General features: G+C 52.6%; 2 protein-coding genes across 5 annotated transcripts in view; one reads left to right on the top strand and one right to left on the bottom strand.

Annotated features, from left to right (window-relative positions):
- Nucleotides 1-989: 989 nt before the first annotated feature.
- Nucleotides 990-9,241, top strand: PRAM1 (PML-RARA regulated adaptor molecule 1). Its single transcript, XM_060297203.2, has 10 exons — nucleotides 990-1,766; nucleotides 4,191-5,307; nucleotides 5,397-5,454; nucleotides 5,528-5,604; nucleotides 8,112-8,169; nucleotides 8,285-8,393; nucleotides 8,543-8,705; nucleotides 8,794-8,827; nucleotides 8,912-8,946; nucleotides 9,087-9,241. The coding sequence occupies exons 1-10, from the start codon at nucleotides 1,764-1,766 to the stop codon at nucleotides 9,122-9,124; spliced, it is 1,692 nt and encodes a 563-aa protein (XP_060153186.1). The 5' UTR covers nucleotides 990-1,763; the 3' UTR covers nucleotides 9,125-9,241.
- A 1,260-nt stretch (nucleotides 9,242-10,501) lies between these two features.
- Nucleotides 10,502-23,029, bottom strand: part of HNRNPM (heterogeneous nuclear ribonucleoprotein M) — a 39,057-nt gene continuing 26,529 nt past the window's right edge. For 2 of the 4 annotated variants that reach the window (XM_030879569.3, XM_070045327.1), the window contains 4 exons: nucleotides 16,093-16,146; nucleotides 13,233-14,035; nucleotides 12,520-12,571; nucleotides 10,502-10,928 (listed from right to left, as the gene is read on the bottom strand). In XM_030879569.3, the coding sequence (XP_030735429.1) occupies nucleotides 10,765-10,928; nucleotides 12,520-12,571; nucleotides 13,233-14,035; nucleotides 16,093-16,146 (1,073 nt within the window). In that variant the 3' untranslated portion in view covers nucleotides 10,502-10,764. Of the gene's footprint in view, nucleotides 10,960-12,519; nucleotides 12,572-13,232; nucleotides 14,036-16,092; nucleotides 16,147-19,575; nucleotides 19,675-23,029 lie in introns of all 4 variants that reach the window. The other 2 variants (XM_060297208.2, XM_060297207.2) reach the window with 2 other exon arrangements.

Below are 23,029 nucleotides of genomic sequence, written 5' to 3' on the forward strand. Positions count from 1 at the left end.
CTTTGTCTGCTCGCCTGGGAAGTCTTACTGTTCCCACTGTCCCCTCTGGGCTCCTGCAGCCCCTGACCTCCCTCTGGCCAACCAAGCTGGGAGCCCCACAGAGGGTCCCTCCACCGCACCCCAACTCCAGGATGCCTGAAAGCTGAGTCCTCTTAGGGCCCCGGATCCGCCCGGCAGAGGGCGCCCAAGAGTGTCGGTCTGAAGGGAGAATGAATGAGGGGCCGGCGCGTCCAAGCAGGCACCCACCTTACACAGCCGCCCCAGAGTGGGCAGGTTGGCCTGAGACTGCAGGCTCACGTTGAACAGGCTGAGCCACTCCAGGACCCAGACCTCTTCATCATCCCCAGCCTCCTACTCGGAGGCGGACCAACATCCGGAAATGTGACCCAGCGCGCATGTCTGTCCGTTCAAGGACAGGGATGCACGGGCACAGAGGCTCCAGAATCCCCAAGCTGTGCTCTTAAGAGCAGACACAGGCAGAGTCACTGCCGACTGCTGTCTGTGGCCTTCATGGCAGCGGCGAGTGAAGGGCTCCTGCTGGGATGCAATGCCCAGCCTCCGTCCCTGTCTCCTGTGGATCTTTCTGGAGACTTCAGTACATCTCTGTTACTCTCGCTGTGATCCTTGGACCAGCAGTATGGGCCTCACCTGGGATGTTTCAGAATCTGAGGCCCCACCTCAGACCCGAGACACAACCCACACTTTCTCGGGGTCTCAGGGTGACTTGTGGGCACCAGTGCTCCTCAGCGGCACACCAGAATCCCCCTGAGGGTGTGTAAGAAATCCCCAGGCTCAGGCCACACCCCAGACCAATTAAGTCAAAATCTCCAGGAGCTTCTTCTGTCTTTCTGTGATCTCAAAGATCCCGGTGGCATAGCTGAACTGAGAATCGGGGCTCTGCACTCTCCCACTGGGTGTTTTCTCCCTTTCTCTATGAGCCCGAGGTCACTGACTTCCTGGGGACCGAGCCCTGCCATCAGGGTCTCCCTTGTCTGGCCTCGCACCCTGCACCCTCACAGCTCTAATCTTGCCTACCACCTTCACCCCCTCTCTGCTGGCCTCCCAGCTGTCCCCATTTTCCTCCTCTTGTCCTCTGGGAGCCTTGGACATTCCCCACCCACCCACCACCAAACGTGCCATCCCACCTGGGCCCTCGGCCCTTGTTACAGTTGCCCCTGTAACAGGGAAGTCCTAAGTCCTGCTCAGAGCTGGAAATCAGGCTACAGGGAAGTGTTGAAATGAGGAAGGCGGACTGAGGCAACAAGAGCCAGCAGGAGGGCCTCACCCGTCAGGCTCGCTCTACTCCTGGGGTCTCACGGCCCGGAACTGGCCGTGCCCCTTTCCCGCTGAGAACTACCACTCGCCTCCCGCAGAGGCCCTGGGAGGAGTTGGCCTTGGCCTGCCTCTGTCGGCAGGAGGTCCTCAGGGCCTGGCGTGAGTCCTTCCTGGAGTCCGGAGGTCAGCACACAGCAGGGCATGGGGTGGGAGAGGGGGGGCCAGCAGAGTCGAGAAACGAGTGACTGTTGGGTGTCTGCTGAGAAATGCACAAAGCGCAGCGCAGGACAGGAATTCAAGAAGCTCCCAGCAGGACCTGAAGACAGGCTGGGGCTCTCCCCCCTCCTCCCCTTCCTCCTCTGCCCTCCCGCCTGGCCAGTAGACCCCACCCCGTGGGGCCCGTGGAGCAGAAGCTACAGTCACTTCCTGAAGGCAGCAGCCCTGGCTCAGGTCCCACTCGCCCTGTGGCCCGTCACCCGCCTGCAGCCATGGTGAGTGAGCCCCCAAGCCCTTGGAGAGCCCCCCACTGGCCGGAGGCAAGGGATGCCACAGGTGGAAACTGGAAGGCACATTCCAAGAGCGGGCCGGCAGAGGGGCAAGCAGGTTTTCAGGGTTGTGACCGACACAAACGCCCAGAGGTAGGAGGCAGCCAAGACCCACCTCTGGGACAGCTCAGGCTCCCGAGGGGCCTGTAGCAGAGGCTGAGGCTGCGACTAGAAGGGAGATGGGTGGCACTGCCCAGACGACCCCCCCCCCGCCATGAATAGCAACCCGGTAACAGGCAGCCAGGGTGAGGGGCAGGGCCTTCCTGGGGGCGACAAAGCGGGTCACGCACACGCTGCCAACCCCCCACCCCAGCAGCGCCCCAAGGCCTGACCTGCTGACCCCGGCTTCTCTGGCCCCCTGGGTCACCTGGGAGCCTTGCCACAACCCACCAGTTAGGGGGGCTTCCACAGAGGCGTCTCAGGCCCCGGCACCTTTCCTTGTTCTCTGGATCAGGGCAGAGTGAGGCACAGGCGGGGGCAAAGTTCCCGAGGTCGTACCCTTCCCCTCCCCGGTCTCCTCGACCCCAGGTAAAGCCAGGCCTGGGAGCTGTGGCAGGGCCACCTCTGGGGTGACCTGTCGGTCAGAGCAGCCCTGGCCTACTTGTGCATCTCCTGTGTCCGTGACCAAGGATGTGGGGCTGGTCAAGACCATACCTGGGACGGACTTCCTGTGCCAGGGCTGGTGCGCGTGCCCACGCTCGGGAGCCTGCCTGCCGGGCCTGGTGGGCATCCCTGACCATCAGTCGGGGTGTCTGGGACTGTGGGGCCCTGCCCTCAGGTTTGCCTCTAGGTCTCTTAGTGTCTCTCCACGTGAGTCTGTGTGAGAACGTGATGGTCAGGCCGCCCATATGCCTGTCTCTGTGTCCTGTACGTTCTTTATTTCAACAAAGAATTACTGAGCATCTTAGCACAGGCCAGGCACTAGGAGGACAGCAATGCACAAGACAAGCTACTGCTCTTGGGGCGCTGACAGTCCACAGGGGCTGGGGAAAGGAGGAGGAGAGAGACCAAAACAAAACAAAAAAATCCCACAAATAGTCAAAACACATTTAAAAAACAAGTATTGGAACCTCCCCGGCGGTCCAGTGGTTAAGACTCTGCACTTCCAATGCAGGGGGCGTGGGTTCAATCCCTGGTCAGAGAACTAATATCCCACATGCCGTGAGGCATGGCCACCGCCGCCCGCCCCCTGCCCAAAAAAAAAAAGTATTAAGTAAAATAAATAGAATGATACAAGGTGTCAGGTACTAACTAAGAGAAACATCAGGCAGGTTGGGGAGGATAGAGAATCCTGGGAAGGGGGAATCCAATCTTCTCTTTTTTAATTAGGGTGGTCTGGGAGGAAGTCCTCTCTAATAAGGAATATGGGAGCAGAGACCTGGAAGAGGAGGAGAGCCATGCAGTGGGGAGAGTGTCCCAGGCAGAGGGCAGGAGATGGGAGAAGGGGAGGCCAAGGAGGTGACTGGGTAGGAGAGGTCAAATCTATCGTTCAGGGCCTTTGTGAGATTTTTTTTTTTTTTTAATTTATTTGGCTGCACTGGGTCTTGGTTGCAGCACGTGGGATCGTTAGTTGTGGCACGCGGGATCTAGTTCCCTGACCAGGGATCGAACCCGGGTCCCCTGCGTTGGGAGTGCGGAGTCTTGGCCGCTGGACCGCCAGGGAAGTTCCTCGTGAGATCTTTAGCTTCTACTGTGGGGAAATGAAGGAACACGGCCAGATTTTGAGCAGAGGTGCACAAACTGACTCTGGGTTAACTGGCCTCCTCCGGCTGTTGTGAGGGGCCTGACCAGGGATGGGGACGCGGGGGCGGGGGGCGGGGGCGGGCAGGAGACCAAGGAGGAGCCTATTAAATGATCCAGGCAACAGGGGATACTGCCTTACCCGGTTGGGCTCCTCTGGGCCAGGACAGTGGTGCAGGCGGTGAGAAGTGGCTGGATTCCGGATGTATTTTGAAATGAGAAAAGAAGGGCCTGGGGGCATGGCGGGGGGGGGGGGGGGGCGGGGAGCTCGAGGATGCTCCCCTGACTGAGGGGGCGGGGCGGGCTATGAGAGCAGCAGGCCCCAGGGGCCCCAGGAGCTCGGGTCCAGAGTGGGATGAGGCTGGGTGCGCATCCTGGTCCTGAGTGGCGAGGTCAGAGGGTGTGGTAGTTTAGGAGGGCCTGCGACCCACCGGGAGGCTAGAGACACAAAAACGTGGGAGTCTATGGCCAACAGAGATGGCGGCCAAGGGCAGAAGGTGGGGGAGAGGAGCTAACTGAACAGGAGCCAGGGGAAGGGGGTGCGTGTCCGTGACCATGTCCGCTTGTCCCACGTCCGTCTCTCCACCACCCGCATGTGTCTGAGTCCCTGCCTGACTCCGTGTCCCCTAGGGGAGTCATCAGGACTTTCGGAGCCTTCAAGCAAAGTTCCAGGCCTCTCAGCCCGAGACCGGCAAACTCCCTCAAGTATCTCCAAAGCCCGAGTTCAACAAACTCCTCAAAAAGTTTCCACAGCCTGAGCTAGGCGAGCATCCCAAGAAGCACCCCCAGCCCGAGTTCACTGATCTGCCCAAGAAGCCCTGCAAACTTGAGTTCAGTGAACTCTCCAAGAAGGTCCCACAGCTCAAGTCCACTCCATTCCCCAGGAAGCCCCTGCAGCCTGAGCTCAGCCACGCTCCAAGGCCCCCCACAGGGCCCAAGTTCGGTGCATTCCCCAGGAAGTCCCAGCAGCCTGAGTCCAATGAGGCCACCCTGAAGCCCCCCCAGCCCAAGTTCAGTACCGTTCCCGAGAAGTCCCAGCAGCCTGAGTCCAATGAGGCCACCCTGAAGCCCCCCCAGCCCAAGTTCAGTACCGTTCCCGAGAAGCCCCCGCAGCTTGGGGTCAGTGGTCTCCCTGAGAAGTCCCTGCCGCAGCCCGAGTCCACTGAGGTCCCCCCAATGCCCCCTTCAAAGCCCGAGTCCAGTGAGCCCCAGCCTCACTCCTCACAGCCCAACTTCAGTACAGTCCCCGGAAAGATGCCACAGCCTCCGCTGAGTGACCTCCCCGAGAAGCCCCCGCGGCCCGAGTGTGGTGACCTCCCCAGGACGTCCTCGGGGCCCGAGTGCAGCCTGCTCCCCAAGGAGTTTCTGCAGCCCGAGTGGCGGGGGCCGCCCTGCAAGTCCTCCCAGCCCAAGCCCAGATCTCTGCCCAGGAAGCAGGCAGAGTTCTTCGGTGACCTCCCTAGAAAGCCTCCACTCCCTGGCTCCCGTTCAGAGAGCTCACTGCCCACTGCCGTTGCAGGCTCCAGCCCTAGGTTCCCACTCAGCCCAGGGTTTGGAGCCAGGCAGCAGAGATCTGGAGCCCTCACTTGCGGTGGAGGCTCGAGGCTGGGCCTCAAACCTGGCCACCCACCCCGGCGGAGGCCTCTCCCCCCAGTCAGCAGCCTGGGCGCCCCTCCAGCCAAGCCCCCACTGCCCCCAGGCCCCAGGGACGTCCAGAGATTTCGAAGGACCTTGGCAGCAGGCACAGGTGGGTGAGGGCGGCCCAGGCAGAAAGGAGGGTGTGGAGGCTCCCTGGCAGTGCCCGCCTCCCTCCCTCCTGTTCTCATCTCCCCACAGCTCTGCCGAGGAGCTTTTCTGCCGGCTTCCTGGCTCGACAGCCTGAAGACACCCCACAGTGAGTAGGAGTCAGGGGGTACAGGCGTGGGTCACGGGACCGAAAGAGGCCCTCATCTCAGGTATCCCCGCAGGGACCCAGATGAGGCCTACAAGCTGTACGAGGACGTGGAGCCCACAGACGACTCCAGACCCAGCCCCAAGGGCAGAGGTTTGTTGGTGACAGGGCCAGGCCCTCAGCCAGACCAGTCTGCCAAGGCACCTGGGGAACATTTGTCACAAGGGTGTGTTCTGCCATGTTGCTAGCGTGACGCCAAGTGGCAATCCATATCCCTGATGGATTGAAAGCAGCGCCAGGGGAGGAAGCAGAGAGAAGGAGGGACCTTTCAGAAAGGTCACACCAGCTCCTGGTGGGTGGAACAATGTGAGTAAGGGCAGCCCAGAGGCCAGCAGCCTGACCAGGGTGTGGCCAGGGCAGGGGTGTGGGCCAGGGTGGTGGCAGAAGACATGGAGAGCAGTGGAAGGATCAGGTACAAAGCAGCAAGAGGACTTGGTGGTGCATCACCAGGGACGAGAGCGAGCTCATGACAGGGTTGAGGCCCAAATGTTGAGCCTGCACCTGAGTAAGGGACCCGTGGTGTTGGAGGTGCCTGAGGGATATCCAGGCAGGACTTGGGCCTGAACTCAGAGGCAGGGGCTGGAGACAGGGTGCGGCCGACCCTCCAGGTCTGCAGTCCCAGGCAACTCTCTCTCTGTGCTCTGGGTTTCCAAGGATGCTTCTTCTCTCCCTTCCACACCTCTGCTCCTGGAGAGCAGGATGAAGGCCAAGCAGGCCCAGCTCGCGGATGATGCATTCACCAACCCCATGTGAAAACACCAAGGCTCCCATGCCAGCACTTCACCGAATGTGCACAGCCCACCACCCCCGAGGCAGTGTCCTGCCCATTTTACAGGAGTGGAAGCTTGAGGACAAGCTTGAGGCAAGAAGTGACTTGCCCCAGGTCGCACAGCCGATACACAGGAGCCCAGACCCTAGGCTCCCGGGCTGCTTCCCTGCCCTGTCTTTGGAAGGGTCTCCTGCAGGGGAACGTTTCATCAGAGGTGCCTTTGGGATCCCCAGCTACCGCTCCCACCTCACCAGCCCACCCTCCAAAGTCTGCTGCCTATACAGCTGTTACTCCTTCCCCAGCCCCTTCTGCTTCTCCTGGGCTTTCCCCAGGGGCTGCTTGCAACACCCCTGTTAGCACAGAGCTTCCTGACAGGGCCCCTCCTGCTTCCGCTCCAGTTAAGCTCTGTGGCTTGGGTCTGGGGGGCCTCTCTTGGGGATGTGGACGTGGGGAGGGAGCACCTCTGGCCATCCACTTCCAGCAGCTCCGCAGGCATGGCCCACCGCTTCCCCTTCCCCAACCCCAAGTAGACGAGGCACTTTCTTCCCTCTGCTCACCGTCCCAGCCACTGGACAACCGCCAGTCATTCTTCAAGGTTCTGAGCCGATACCACATGCTTCCCCAGATCTCCCCGCTTCTCGAGTGGGGCTCAGTGATTGTCCCAAAGGCAGCTCTGCCCTTCTCAATCTGTCCCCAGTTGGAAGGACTCTGGGCTCCCCCCTCCCACTCTCTGCCTCACTCAGAGCAGTGGCGGCTCCACTAGAGGCTCCCTGCACAGCTGGGGGCTCCTCTGGAGGGGCCGGGCCCAGCTCTTTCTCAGGAGCTGAGGGTAGCGTGCTCAGGATCACACTGCCAGAAAGCTGGGGACACAGGGCACCAGGGTCTGCCCCGCACTGCCGTGCCCAGGGCTGCACTCTCTGGCTGCGGCAGGTCTGTAGGGGCCCTGGGGTGAAGTCAAGGCTGCTCCCAGCCGGGTGACCATCTCCGGCCTGGGCAGCCTCTGGGTGGCACCGTTACCCGAGCACCACCCAGCTGAGGCTGGAGGCAAACTCAGTGTCTGAAGGGGTGGAAGGGCCCCATGCAGATGCCCCTCGGGCAGCTTGATGGAAGGGTCTGCTGGCCTAGAAATGTCCAGAGCAGCACTTCAAGTCATTCAGAGAGGACTGCAAAAAGCTAGGGGCTTCAGGTTCTGGATCCTTCACTCCCCTTGTGTTCACAAGGCTCTCACTGTAAGCCACACCCTTGGCCAACAGGGCTCATACCTGGAAAGCTGGTCATTTGCGGGGTAGTCAGTCCTCACCTGGGAGACCCCTCACAGTCCAGTCTCATCATGAGCCAGGCCAGGCAAGAGTCCCAGCCCAACAGCCCCTTCTTAGAGGGAGACTTCTTTGCTTCCAGGAAATACTTTTCTTCGCCTTACTTTTTGACCCAAATCTCATCACAATTCCCAGAACCCCACCTGCTCTACAAGGCAGGCGTGAAATGGCCTCAAAAGCCCACAGAGAAATCCTGCCTCTACCATTTAACAGCTGGGTGACCTGGGGCAGGCTGTGTTACCTCTCTGAACCCTTAGGTCCTCCTCGGCAAGCAACTTGGGATGACAGTCAAGACAGCTGAAATGAGTGGTAACGTTTCTGCCACGCCTGTCCTGCGACAGGAGTTAAGAAAATGAAAGGCAATCCACTAGAACTCACAACTCATGAGAAAGGCCTGGGCAGCGGGGTGGGGAGGGGACCAAGGTCCTGAGAACTGACAAGGGAAAGAGCAGGCCGCCAGATTCAGAGGCCGAACCAATGGTCCCTGCCCTAACTCAGCATTCTGACTGTCCCAGATGAAGTGCTGTCTACCCAGCAACCCCCCAGGAGGCCACCACAAGACCAAGAGCCCAGGTACCAGAGGGCAAAGGGAGTGGGACAGGGTGGGGCTGAGCTCTGGGAGGACGGTAAAAGGGGGTCCCTGAGAAGCACGTCTTGCTCACGAGCACCCAACTCCCCGGGGGCTCAGGAAGGAGAAGGGCCCCCAGCCACAGCAGTTGCTGCCCACGGACCTGAAGTCTCTGAAGCAGATCCGGAAGGCAGAGAAAGCTGAGCGGGAGTTCCGGAAGAAGTTCAAGGTGTGAACCCCAAGCAAAGCAAGAGTCCTGGGAGGGCTGTGCTCAGCCCCAGTTGACCAAAGCCCCACAAATTCCATCCTCAGAAAGAAGCCAGGCAGGGGTCCTCGGGGTGGCAGCATGACCAAAAGCTCTGATGTCTTCCTCCCCAGTTTGAGGGGGAGATTGTGATTCAGACAAGGATGATGATTGACCCCAACGCCAAGACCCGTCGCGGGGGTGGCAAGCACCTGGCGCTTCGGCGTGGGGAGATCCTGGAGGTGATAGAGTTCACCAGCAAGGAGGAGATGCTGTGCCGGGACACCAAGGGCAAGTGTGAGTGAGCCCAGCAGGGGCAGCCCTGGGAAGACGCCAAACACCAGGGAGGGTGGAGAACTCACCCACCCCCGCTCTCTCCTTGCAGATGGCTATGTACCCAGAACAGCTCTACTGCCCCTGTGAGTGCTGGCCCTGATGGGGTGGGGGATTTAGGGGGGAGGGGTGGGGTGACCCTTACTGACCTTAACTGCGCTCTCAACCAGGGAAACAGAGGTGTATGACGACGTCGGTTCCTGGGGTATGTATGGGGATGCTCCGGGTGGACTGGAAGGGACTACAGTGTCTTGGGAGGGGGTAAGGTCCCATCCCACTCCACCAGGGGCTGCTGGCTACCTGCTTATGGGGCAAGGGTCACTGGAAGTCACCCCTCCTCGGCAGATCCTCTGGATAACCAACCATTCCCCGGGGGACGATAAGGCCTACAGGGGTGGGGACCCAGGACAACCCACCAATCCAGCCACCTCTTAACCGAAGGAGCCCTGGATCCCAGTTTGGCCGTCACAGAACTGCCCAGGCTCCTGTCTGACCACGGACACAGACCACATAAAGCCCCTCTTTTAAAGCAATTCCTGCTTCTTGTCTTGTCTCTCCCTCCTGATGGGCACCACACAGTGGAGCCATGATCAGACACCTGGGGGAATCTGTGGGGTCACCCCCCTTCTCCAAGTTCACACCCCTCAAGGATATAGGCCAGAAAGGAGAAAAGTAGGGCAGGAGAAGGTAGCAAGGGAGCTGGCACCTTGCTAGACTTAGAGGTGGGAGTCCCCGTGATGGTACCCCGTGTCAGCCGCCAGCCAGAGTGAAGACCCTCCACATCCAACGTGACAAGCAGCAGCTGCAGCTTCTCACAGGCTACACAGCCCAAGTGGACTTACGTATGAGATCACATCTTGGGGGGAATGTGACCCAGTTCTGATAAGAGTCCAGGTATCAAGTTCAGCCTAAACCTCTGACAGGACAAAATATGCTCAGAAACTCTCACCCTACTTGGTCTGTTTTAGCAAAGAAAAGCTGCTATGGACTGAACATTTGTGTCCTTGCTGCCAAAAACAATTCCTGCGTTGAAAACCTAACCCTCAACATGATGGTACTAGGAGGTGGGGCCTTTGGGGAGGGGATTAGGTTGTGGCAGCAGAGCCCTCATGAATGGGATTCGTGCCCCTACAAAAGAGGTCTGAGAGTTCCCTGGCAGGCCAGTGGTTAGGACTCTGCACGCACTTTCACTGCTGAGGGCCCAGGTTCAATCCCTGGTGGGGGAACTAAGGTCCCACAAGCTGTGTGGCGCAGCCAAACAAATAAAGCTAAAAAATTATTTTTTTAAAAAATAAATAAAAGAGGTCTGAGAAAGTTCCCTGGCCCCTTCTGCCATGTGAGGTTACAGCTAGAAGGTGTCATCCACGAACTAGGACCGGGCCCTCACCAGGCACTGAATCTCCCAGCGCTTTGATCTTGGACTTCCCAGCCTCCAGAACTGTGAGAAACAAATGTTTGTTACAGCAGCCAGAGCAGACTGAGACAAAAGTCTAACTGGAAACGAGCCTGATGCAGCATCTGTGCCCTACAGAACTGCACCAGGGGAGACAGGATGGCTCCGACAGCCAAGTGCACCATTAACGAGCCCTGGGGGATTGAGGTCCACTCAGGATTCCGTTTCCACGAAATTTTTCTGAAGTGGCTGGGGCCAGTGGCCTCCCAGCCCAAGGGTCCACAGCTCCAAGGGTAGAAAGGAGACTGAGCAGCTCTAGCTCCCCCAAACTCGGGCGGTTACCCCACAACACACACACAAAAGCAAGCAGCTTTCAGGAACTGGTATTTATTATCAAAGTCATATTCGATGTCAACAAGATGCCACAACTACAAAAAAAATTGCGCACATTGCAATCTCAATGCAAACAGTCAAATGGGATCCCAGTCATTAAAAAAGTAATTCAAATTACCCCAAAAAGCAACTGAATTTTTTAAACATCTTTATACATCCAGCCAACAAATTAAAATGGTTAACAAGAAAAAATACAAATTCAGAGGTCTGGTATCGATGTTTAAAAAAGGCAACTGCTTAAGCATTTCTATCGATTCGAACATCAATCTCTCGGCCACTCAGCTTCATCCCATTCATCATCCGGCAGGCTCTCTCAGCCACCTCTGGCGACTCAAACTTAACCACACCGCACCCCTTGGACTTCCCATTCTCCATCTTGATGTCGGCATACAGCACGTGGCCTGGGCACAGGGAGGGAAGAAGAGACCACAACTCATCAGGCAAACCCAGAGCTCAGCCTCAGTCTGGGCTCCACTCAGTCCAGATCACCTGTTGGATTTCGGTTGACAGAGTCAAAAGGGAGGGTGGCCCTCGCGCCTGGCGCATGAATGCTCAGAACACAGCGGCTGGAACCCAGCTACTATGGCCCTCAGCCACATTGCCATTCTTCTGCCACAGGACAACAATCTGACCCACCATGAGCATTCCTGGCGGCTTCAAATGCACACTTTTACTCTCAAGAGTTATAAAAAGACGCTGTGTGAAGCCAGCTTTACAGGCAAATTTCACAGAGGCTTCACTTATTTAATACACTGCTCCACCGCATTTACAAGGCCAATGCCAATACCATGGACACTTCTGTACTGTCCAAATACAAGCTTTGTAATAATTGGCAAACAGGTTACAAATATTCATTCAAGCTCCGGTTAAGCATCCAGGTATGTGTCAAGCACCATGGAAACAATCTACAAGGGAAGAGCCACAGAAACACAGGGCCAAGAACACACAGTGTAACTGGTGCTGGCACTCACAATTCTAGGGCCATCAACTCTGCTTAAGAGGTCAACATCCTGGAGGGCTTCTCACGGGAAGGGTCTAAAACAGCTTAGGGTGACATTAGGTCGTACAGGGGATCGTAGTTTGGGCTTTCTCTTGACAGCAGAGGGACACCTCCGGGCATCTGTGGCAGGGGGAAGTGATCCAATTTGACTTTTCAGAATATCCACTACAACTTGGGAACTAAGGAGTGGAAAGAGGACAAGAACAGGGCAAGAAGGCAGGGCTATGGCTCAACAGTTGACCCGAGAGAAGAACCAGGAGAAGCAGCAATTGTGGTGAAATCTGAGTCACTGCAGCAAAAGGAAATGAGAAAACACTGAGGAAGCCTTGATCCAGGGAGCTACCCAGACCTCTGGCTTAGGGCTGGGGCTCCCAACTTGACACGGTTAAAAGAAAAGAGGTGGTAGGCGTGAGGGGCAGGGCCTCAACCGGAGACAACTTCTTTTTGGCCACAAAGTGACCCTTCCAGAATGGCTGCCTGGTGTGCCAGGAAACCTCTATCAGAGACCCTTAGCTTCATCGCACACAAGCTACTGTGTGCCCAGAGCCTGTGAAACCTCACCCAAGGGACCTGCTGGGCGAGTGCTCTCTGAGGCGCAAACCAATAGTGCTATTGTGGAAAACAACCTTGTCTCAGATGTATTTATTTTATTTAGCTTTGTCACTTAGAAGCCATGTGACCTTGGGAACATGATTTGGCCTGACTGTAAAATGGGGTCAACACTACCTCCTTTCAAAAACCGGAAGGGGGAAAAAAAGAGAAAAACAAAGATGAAATGAGAACACAGGTGAAAAAGTATCTGACACATAAAAGGAAACTCAACAACCTGCTTGAATATTTGCACAGGCAGAAAAATGGCAAGTCCCATCCATCCTCCACAGTCACGGAAGGTGTCTGTGAAGACTAGGATGGAAGCCTCGCTGCATGACTCCAATGCACCACCAACAAGCCACAACACAAGGAAGCACCTAGAAAGCCTCTCAAATACTTACCACATTCGTTGAACTTGTCTTTTAGCATCTTCCATGTAAAATCAAATGGGAGCTGAGGGAGAAAAAGGAGACTGGTGAGTGATTCAACCAAATCCTAATGCACAAACATCAACTGTCTCAGAGTGCCTTTAAAACTTATCACACAGAGAAACTGGCTGACCTTCACACTGAGATTGATCAGCAGAGAACAAAGAGTCTGTCTGCGTGAGGTTCTAAACTAGCACAGCAAGTTCACTCCCTCCTGTCTGCATCTGTCTGTGGAAGCACCATGCACAGAGCAGAACACACAGCTGCCTGTGGTGAGCAGCCCACAGAACCACTGAACAGTAGCTAAAGGTGGTCAATCTGGTAAAGATAATTCAGATACAGCCTTTCCCCCCCACCCCTGAACTGTCGTGCCATGTCATTTAGCAGCTCATCAAGCTGACAGTTCAAGAAACTCAAATTCTTCAGATCACTGGCTTTTCCATCCAGTAGTCAGAGAAGCTTAGGATTTCACAAAACCCACTATTTCTGCTGCACGAGTATTCACGAGCTCTCACATTCCCTCCTCATTCTCCCAACACCAAACTTCGGGGAAAGTGGCAAAGGGCCCTTGCACGCTACTCAGCTCTCCCTCTGACTTCGACCTGTTACCACTAGGTCCTGCTGGCTTCCTGCCCCCTCCTCCCTTGTGCATACAACCCCTGAGAAGTTCCTGAGGAGCCACTTACATTTCTCACAAATATCTGGCAGGCCTTCCTGGCCACCCCAGGAGCATGGCCTCCGGCTCCACCAAAGGAACCTGCGAAGCTTCCTCCAAAGTTGCCACGCTCCATCTCGATGGCACGGTCAAAGCTGGCACCGCCACCACCACCCATGGCCAGGCCCATGCGCTCAATGCCAGCGCCCAGGGCTGGGCCCATGGCGGGACCCATGCGCTCCAGGCTGTTGGCGCCCATGCGCTCCAGGCCCATGCGCTCGAGACTGTTGGCGCCCATACGCTCCAGGCCCATGCGCTCCAGGTTGTTGGCGCCCATGCGCTCCAGGCCGGTGGCCATGCGATCCATCACAGGGCCCATGCGCTCCAGGCCTGCCCCCATGCCTGCGGGCACCATGCGCTCCATGCTCAGGCCCATGCGCTCGATGGCAGGGCCCATTCGCTCCACGCCAGAGCCCATGCGCTCGATGGTCTGGCCCACACGGTCAATGGGTGCGGCCATACGCTCCAGGCCAAAGCCCATGCCGGCACCCATGCGCTCCACACCAGAGCCGATGCGCTCCATGGTCTGGCCCATGCGCTCGATGCTGGAGGCCATGTGGTCGAGGCCCAGTGGGCCCATGCGCTCGATGCCGGAGCCCATGCGCTCGACTGAGCCCATGCGGTCCATGACCAGGCCCATGCGCTCAATCTCAGAGCCCACACGATCCATGCCGTGGCCCAGGCCTGCACCCATGCGCTCCATGCCGGCACCCCCAATGCGGTCAATGCCAGGGCCCATCCTCTCAATTCCAGGGACACTGCCTCCACCTCCACCTAAAACAGAGACATGAAATGTGTCAGGCATATGTCAGGTACTTGAGGATCTGTGTGCACACCATGCCAGGAGGGTTCCCTGGGTGCAGAGGCCTGGGCACTTCACAAGCTCAATCACGGTTCAGAAATTTTAAGTCCCACAATAAGTTATCATTAGATATCCTGCAAATGTTGACAACTGTTAAAGCTGGGTAGTGAGTACATCATTCTTCCTACTTCTGTGCCACAGTTAATTTACATAATAAAATTTAAAGAGGGAAAAAACCCACCCCGAGAACTTTGATCAACAATGTTCTCCACATTACTTCGAAAGTGCTAATACTTGTGACAAGCTTTGTGAGCAACAGGCATCAACTCCTTGAGAACTCTGCAGTTTCCCCACCACCAGACATTGATAAAGGCTCTGGGGGGCGGCGGGGGGGGGGGGAGCGCGAGGGACAGAAACCCCACACTCAGATGGTCACCCGACATAATGGATTACATGGATTATAATGGGGACAATTAAAATTGCTCACAACCTCTATCCTCTCCCAACTTGTCCCTCTACAATGCCCTGCTGGTAACCAGTCTGGCTGCATTTCCTTAGCACCTCCACGGCATAAGTAAGTTATTACACAGCCATGTAATCAGGCAGAGATAAAGAAAACAAACACCAACACCAATACAGATCCTCATGTACAAATGAACACAGCCAGCCACTTCTAGGGAACCTTACTCTGTCACGGAAACCGCCAACCGACTTTGCCGTGTATAACTTTGCTAGCTTTGGAGGAAAAAAATCTGATGGCACTGCAGAGTAGATTTAGTAACAGGCCTGGGATCAGTCCCTCACTGTCATGGTTCAGCTGGACACACGCTGGCAGGTCAGCAGTGCACAGCCGACCCTGTGATGCTTACAATTCTGGAGAAGGAGGGTCTGGCTCCACCACCAAGGCCACTCTGGCCACCAAGTTTTTCCACATGCAGAGCCCGAGAGTCCCCCTCACTCAAGCTTCACAACCACCACCACCTGCCTCTGAAAAATGGGCAGCTGGGCCCTCAGCCAGCCCATTCTTGAATCAAGCAGCCCAGGCCAAGATGCAAATTCCAAAAGAGGAAATTCAGCCGTTTCTTTGATTCTCTAACTGACCAAAGCTGTGACCTCGCACGAGTCATGCCACTTCTCGGTGACTGTTTCCTTGGCTGAATAACAGTGCACCAAGTGGCAAAATATAAACACAATTTCAAGAATATTAAGCTTTCACAGCAGAAATATCTCAGCAACTATAAAAAATGTAAGAGACCTAGAGAGGGTGGGTAGCATCCCCAAAAGTACCAAAAATGAGGGTGACACTCCAGATGCCAATAGCAGCAGAGAACTAGGAAGAAACGGTACCCACATGGAGTTCTAGAATCAGCCCACCACAGAAATAAATCCAGCAAGTGGAGTTACCAAGGAAATGCCAAGATGCTCAGAGCCATGAGGGAAAAAAAAAAAAAAATCAGACTGAATTAAAGTACATTTAGTTTTAGGTACCCCTTAAAAAAAAGTGTATTAATGGGAAAATATATTCCAAAACATTTACAGCATTCATCGCAGGGCAATGAGATTTCAGGTATTTACTTTCTTCATAATGTTCTGAATTTTTGTGAGTACACGTGTACATAGGAAACATATGCTATGATTAGGTGGTGTACACTTTTATAATCAGGTGAAATATTTACTTTTAGCAATTTACAATTTTATAATACTAGAAACAAGAAAGCCCCCAGATTACACAGACATTTTGACAATGGCTAACGTGTACGCAGCACATACGTAGGTCCTCTTTTATGCATTAACTCATTTACTCTACAGAACAACCCTATGAGGTAGGTACCATTATATCCCCATTTTACAGTACGAAAAACAGAGAAGTTCAGTAACTTGCCAAATGTCACACAGCTAGGAGGAGCCAGAGCTGGTTCCCCACCCCAGGCAGTCTATTTTAGAGCCCATGCTTTCACCACTACACTACTATCCCCGGTAACACAGGCCTATTCTAAAAATCAAAACATCAAAACTAAGCGTTTCCTACCTCCTCCCTGCTTTGCAATGATCTCTCCTCTCTTCAGTGCATTACTTAGGATTTCTAAGGAAATCAGGAAGAAAAAAAAATTAGCCAAATTCCTCTATGGTAATAGAAATTTATTACAGATTCCAGAGCAGGACTACTACTAATTAAAAAATAAAAAAGGAAAGGGGAAGGGGTTGAGAAATATACACACAGACAAGGTCATTTTACTGGAAAACTGTAAGGGTCCTTGATGATGGGTCATGATGCTAGAGTTCCATGTAGCTCCAGAGTCTGAGGCCCAGTTGGCAGGGCCTCTGGTACTGCACCCACGAGCTGAACTTGGAAGGTTAGAGCAAGAATGGGGCCAGTAGCACAGTTTTCTAAAGCTGGTCCAGACACTCAGTACTCACAGACTGAAGCGTGCACTCACCCACCCAGATCCAATCAGCACCTCACAGTTACCCTTCAACAAACTACCGCTGTAGCTACACTTAGAGCCCAACCCCAGAAAACCAGTAGCAACCGCATGCAGTGCTGGAAATATGACCTAATCAACGAGCCAGGCAAGGGAAGACTGCAGCAAACTGAGCCTACAAGCCCTGCCTGGAAGGAGCTAAATGTGATGGTAACCAAGTGACAGACAAAGCCTCAGGTAAACAAAACCCCAACACACTCAGCTTTCCAAAACAGCAATACTGCTGCTTGCTGGCTGGCAGTTCATTCAAACCTCTATTAAGTTTGTCTAATGCTATCATTAGTGTTAGCTTTTAAGTTTCTTCTGGGTCTTTCACTATATAAAAGAAACTTGTACCCATCCCCTCTCTGGTCCTGAAGTGTGCTGAGCAACATGGACAACAGCCACAGAGCACATATCATATTTTGACCATGACCGTGAGAGATTAAACCCTAGCCCTGCAGCTGTTTCAAGTATTACAACTACCTGCTAAAGGAAGGGGATGGGAAAGTACACCAAGAAAACAGACCTCCAGCCAGGAAGCAAGACCGGGGCTTATTCTTCCATGATGCCTGGGAGCCTACTCAGCACGCCCAGGCCTAGGTTCTAGCTCCTAAAACAGCACTTGGATCAAACCATTCCCTGGCAAAAGACTTCACAATCAGCCGACCACCGATTTGAAGAGAAAGGCCAAATTATTTTCATGGGTGTTCACAGGGCCCCCTGCTCTGACCTAAAACTTTATAATCTGTTCTGTTCTTCCCACCCCAAATAGACTGACATCTCCAAGCCTCTGCACCTGATGCTGTCCGCCCTCTCTGTGGGCCAGTACCCCACTTCTACCTATGCTGAAGTCCAGCCCCTCCAGTGTGAACTGCATCTCCTGCATGGTCTTCTTACACCCCTGCCTGGATCCTGTGTTCTCTGAGCAAAACACTTCTATCAAGCATCTAGAGCAGTGCTTTTTCAAATCTTAACACAGAAAATGATCGCCTTTGTGTGGTGCTCACATAGCTGCCGAGAGCCCGGGAATCAACATCTCCACTGGCTCCCTCAACTAGGCCACTTCTACGTGCTGATCTCTGGTACTGCCCCAAGCCGCTCTGAGCACCGTCTCCTCAGCTACACCACATCCTTCAAAGTTAAGGATCACATATCTATCTATAGCCCTGGAGCACCAAGTACAGTTGTTTGCACAAAGAACTACTGCCTTGATAGGAAAGAAGGGATACTGAATAGGGAGAGCACTACAAAAGTAGCACACCAAAATGATCCAACTGTCAAGTAAATAATACAGAAAAAAAAGATCAAGAACTGAATCTGAAAAAAAAAAAAACAATCCAGGCAACTACTCTGAAAACCTGACTTAAAGATTTTACTTGGTACAAAGACCATTTCACTAACTTGAGTCTGATCATAAGTAGCAGGAGAACAAAAGCTCCTTGCTCTTGCCCATGGTCACTCTGGGAAGCCTCAGGACAAACAGACCATGGTCTCAATCAGAAAGAAGGTGCCAAAGTAGCAGGAGATAGGCCTGCAGATGACCTTCCTATATTCAGGTCAGGACAGGACGTGTTTCCTGATGCCACGTGAAATAACCTCACCAGTCCACCTCTTGTGCCTCCACAGGATCTGGGACAAGGCTGACAAGCCTCATCACAGAGGTGAGGTGAGAGGACCCAGAGCAGCAAAGGACTGAAGGCTCAAGAGCAGCACAAAGTGCCTGTGGGAGGAAAGTCACGTGCCATTTTGTTCTTCTCACCACAGGTATCCATCCACAAATTAGTATTTGCAGCCAAATGACAATAAATTACAATTTTTTAATACCCTACCATTTCAAGACACAAAAAACAAAGCCAGTCATGGCAACAAGAAACTTTTAACTGACCTAGTCACATACAGATTATGAACTCACCCCCAAATTCTAAAGCTCTGGAACAATCTAGAATAAAGCTACAGTCATATCAAGTAAGTACAGAAAAAGTAAATCTTCAGTACCAGCTACTTTTTTTCCTCTTTTTTTTCCTCCTTTTTCTTTTTTTTTTTTTTTAAAGAAGAAAGCAAAGCTAGTTTTGATGCAAGAAAAATCACTTAATTATCCTAACCATGGTCAGGGGGACAAATGAAACAAAAGCCAACAGTCTACTCTGAGAGAAACAGTTCCTAATAATTCCTGGTTTCCATGAAGGAAACAAAGAAGATAGGATTCCTGGAGATAAATACAGCTCAGCTCATACAAACTAGACATAAAAAAGCTTAAAATCCTCACAGCTAGCCCAAGGTGTCCCATAAAGACAGGCTGAACACTCTTTGAGGTTATCACCTAGTAGCCGCCTATCTGCACAGGCTGAGAAGCTGATGAAGATGGAGGAGGGGGTGTTGGGGAGAGAGTTATCCATGCTCTAAATCTCCTTTGAGAGAAACAAACTTCAGAGCCCAGGAATAGACAATCTCCTTATTCCAAACTAACTAAGAATCAGGCTGACAGATTCTCAGAAACGTCAAAACTCCAAACAGGGGAAGACATCCATGGAAAAGTAAAGAAGAAACTGCTTTGCAAACTAACCAAAACTACATTTAGACAGACCCAATACTCCAGGCCTTCCAACATTAGGAAACTTCCCTGTTCACCAAGATCTCTTTCAATTGCATCAGCAAGCACACCGTCATCCTTTGTTAACTGGAACACCAGAGGCCCCTGGACTAAGGAGACTCACACCCCCACTGAGCAGGGCCTTGAAGATCTCTACCGTGACTGCACAGCCACAACGTCATGTAAACACAGCAGTTTTTAACTCCACAGCAAGAAAACACCTTATACCAATGTGAAAAAAGCAGCCATCTGAAAAGACTAAAGACAAATGGTGCTGTTGATACCAATAAAAAAATTCAAGGACCAAAAGTTCGTATCTAGACCTAGAAAACATACAATTTTTTTAAAGCCTAAGGAAAAATAGCTGACTTTGCCTAAGAACCTCCCGACATCAGGGTGAGCCTGCACCCCCGGGGGGTTGACCCCGCCCACATAGGGGCCCATGGGGCCTTCTTACCCATTCCTCTGCCAAGGGGCTCTCCAAAGCTTCGAGACATTCCCATTTCATTTCTGGCAAAGTCTCTCTCAAATCCTCCACCCATGCCACGCTCCATCTCTGTGGAAAAAAATATTACCCTAGGCCTTTCCAAGAATACCATCATGTTTTAGACATTAAAAACAAAAAACTATAAACACACAACAGCTACCAGCAAGTCAGCATGTTTTAGTTTTTCTATAGGAAACCATCGTTCATCCTTTATTCCTTAAAAAAGGAAGTCACCTCAAATGAATCCCTGAAAACAACCCACCTTTAGTCCATTAGGACTAATTTCCAGCTTACACACAGTCACACAATGGATACACCAAGCACCCAGTACTGCAGTAACTGGTGTGGGGAGGCTGCAGTGCATGAGGCATCAAAGGTAGGCTGCAGGAGAGCCTGCCTATGTTACAGCAGCAGCAGGTACCACTTCTGGGGCACCTCCCACATGCCCTGCCCTGCCCAGGGCTTTATATGTGCTATTATTTCATGGAATCCTCACAACCAGACTGTACACCTACATTACCCTCCATCACCACTGCCCCTTTACAAAGAAACTGAGGCTCAAATGACAGCATCTTGACCAAGGTCACATGCCTGGTAAGGAGTGAGGCAAAGGCTGGAACCTAACTCCAATGCAAAAACCCATGTTCCAATCACAAGCACAGCCATGAGAACAGAGAAAGACGCCTGTGTGCAAACAACATGACTTCTCTACTGACAACTGGAGTGGTTTCATCTACATAATGGGGTCTGGTAACTTCATTATTTTTTTCTATGCTGATTGCAGTAGTATTTGTTGTTTTTCAGTGTCTTTTTTTTTAAACAAATTTATTAATTTACTTATTTATTTTTGGCTGTGTTGGGTCTTCGTTGCTGCGCATGGGCTTTCTCTAGTTGCGGCGAGCGGGGGCTACTCTGTTGCGGTGTGCGGGCTCAGTAGTTGTGGCGCACGGGCTTAGCTGCTCCGCGGCATGTGAGATCTTCCCGGACCAGGGCTCGAACCCGTGTCCCCTGCACTGGCAGGCGGATTCTTAACCGCTGCGCCACCAGGGAAGTCCCACAGTGTCTTTTAAAAACAAAGGTCTTCGGACTTCCCTGGTGGCGCAGCGGTCAAGCATCCGCCTGCCAGTGCAGGGGACACGGGTTCGAGCCCTGGTCCGGGAAGATCTCACATGCCGCGGAGCAGCTAAGCCCGTGCGCCACAACTACTGAGCCTGCGCTCTAGAGTCCGCAAACCACCACTACTAAGCCCACGAGCCACAACTACTGAAGCTTGCGCACCTAGAGCCCATGCTCTGCAATGAGAAGCCTGCGCACCGCAACGAAGAGCAGCCCCCACCCGCCGCAACTAGAGAAACCCCGTGCCAGCAACGAACATCCAACGCAGCCAAAATTAAATAAATAAATTTATTTAAAAACAACAACAAGGTCTTAGCTTCTGTGGGGGAAAAGCCCCGCCACAGCTGTCACCTGTTTGAGAAACCCTTTCATGACTCCTGTCACTGGCTACTTCTTTCCTTGTATATTCATCTAAAGCAAGACTTAAAATGTGCATCACACTTTGTCTCCTTTCCATACCGAGAGGTCCCTGGAAAACCCAGTTAGTTAATCTTGCTCCTTAGAAATATCAGGTATACATGTGCTACATAATGGACATCTTTTACTGCACAACTACAAAATATGCAGCTGGAGCCCCTATACTTTGAAAGAAGTAAATGAGTCTATTACAAACGTGGAAGCGGACTAGCATTATGAATTAATAAGAAGATGCAGCAGATGACAATGGTGGACTTTACATTCATAGCTTGAATCCACCCAACTGAATCCCATAGGTTGGTGGCATGCTATCTGCTGGAAATATATCTAACTTGTGCGAGCCTGTATATGCAGAACAGAAATCCCAGAGTGGCACCGTAATGGATGGGGGCTCTCCTGCACTCCTTTAATCCTTACCGTAAGCCCATGAAGAAGACACCCCCCACACACATTAGGAAGTCACATGCAGGCAGTAATTTGTTGGCAAAGGCCTCAGAATTTATCTTCCCAACTGTCAACAGAGTGTAGAGTACAGGGAACCAACCCTGTACGAACTCCAATGTACTCCCCACCGACACAAAAAAGAGAGCAAGAGAGACAGAGAAAGAATTTTCATTGTCAAATATTGCATCAAACCAGTCATCATTTAATATTTGATGATCTTTCAATTTAAAATTTTTGTACCCGTTCTATAAAGATTTGACCTCTACTGGTTGGTTGACTAGCCCTGAGAATCTGATTTCTAATCAGTCTAATGCTGTCAGCACCTGTGACTATAATGTGATGCATCATGATAATCAACTAAACATTAAGTTAAATCTGAAACATCCCTATCAACTTTTTCCCAGTGATCAAAACCTTCCTTGGACGCAGCACCCAAGGGCTCTAGAGCCAATTCCACCCAAATCTCAAAACAGCTCCAGGGCAAGGAAGGCCCTGTTCTCTGCTGTAGAGGATGGAGAAGGAGGACTCTGAGTATCTATCTGTATCAGAGAGCAACTAATAAGCACACAGCGTAAGAACACATCTTCCACTGTGGCTCTTCAGGACAATCAGCACTCTGAACCTTAAATCACCAGGCTCAGAAGCGTGACTGCTGCATTCCACCTGCCAGATTACCAAAGACTTTGTCCCCGTGGCTCAGCACAGTTCCTACCCTCGTTTCCATCTACTTCTAAGTCGCATCACTAAATTCCTCAGAGCAGCAACCCAAATCTCCTTTCTAATGGCTCATCTGTTCTGAGCAAACACTTTATTAAGCCAGACCTCTCCAACTCTCACTTTTTATTAAAAACTCCATGCACACATGAGCTAAAGGCAAGCCTGAAAGCACACTGGAAACACAGACCTTTGTCCCTTCATTCCTTATTAATGGTAAGAACCTTCCTGACTCTCTTCATCATCATCTAGAACAAGGCACTCCATGAAGAAGGGCAGCTTATTCATCAGGAATGTCACTCTTTGCAGTTTGACAGTTAATATCTATCCTAGTAAGGTTCTTGCTTGCTCTGTACCATCTTCACATGATATGTTACTACAGACCAGCAAAGAAACATTTAAACCCAAGTCCTTATGTGTATAACTGAGTCACTTTGCTGTACAGGAGAAATTAATGCAGCATTGTAAATCAACGATACTTCAATTTAAAAAGGAAAAAACAAAAGAAACCCCAAGTCCTTAGTAACTTCCCATTCCAGAAAAGTCTGTGTATAAAAGCAGCAGCATTCCCACAGGTGTGGGTCAGAGTCCACCCACACCCAGAGGATTTAGAAAGACAGATTTTCATAACAGCAAGTTTCTCCTGGCATTTTACAGCCCTGCTGGTGGGCGGGGGCGGGGGCGGGGGGGGGGGGGCGGGGGGTGACGCCTGAAGGCAATTCTAAAAGGCAGA

This window comes from Globicephala melas, chromosome 3 (assembly GCF_963455315.2).
Source record: "Globicephala melas chromosome 3, mGloMel1.2, whole genome shotgun sequence".
Taxonomy (NCBI): Eukaryota; Metazoa; Chordata; class Mammalia; order Artiodactyla; family Delphinidae; genus Globicephala; species Globicephala melas.

Coding starts and splice junctions, on each gene's coding strand:
- PRAM1 (XM_060297203.2), top strand. Junction 8,394..8,542: donor AGTTCCGGAAGAAGTTCAAG/GTGTGAACCCCA, acceptor CTTCCTCCCCAG/TTTGAGGGGGAGATTGTGAT. Junction 8,947..9,086: donor TGACGACGTCGGTTCCTGGG/GTATGTATGGGG, acceptor CCTCCTCGGCAG/ATCCTCTGGATAACCAACCA.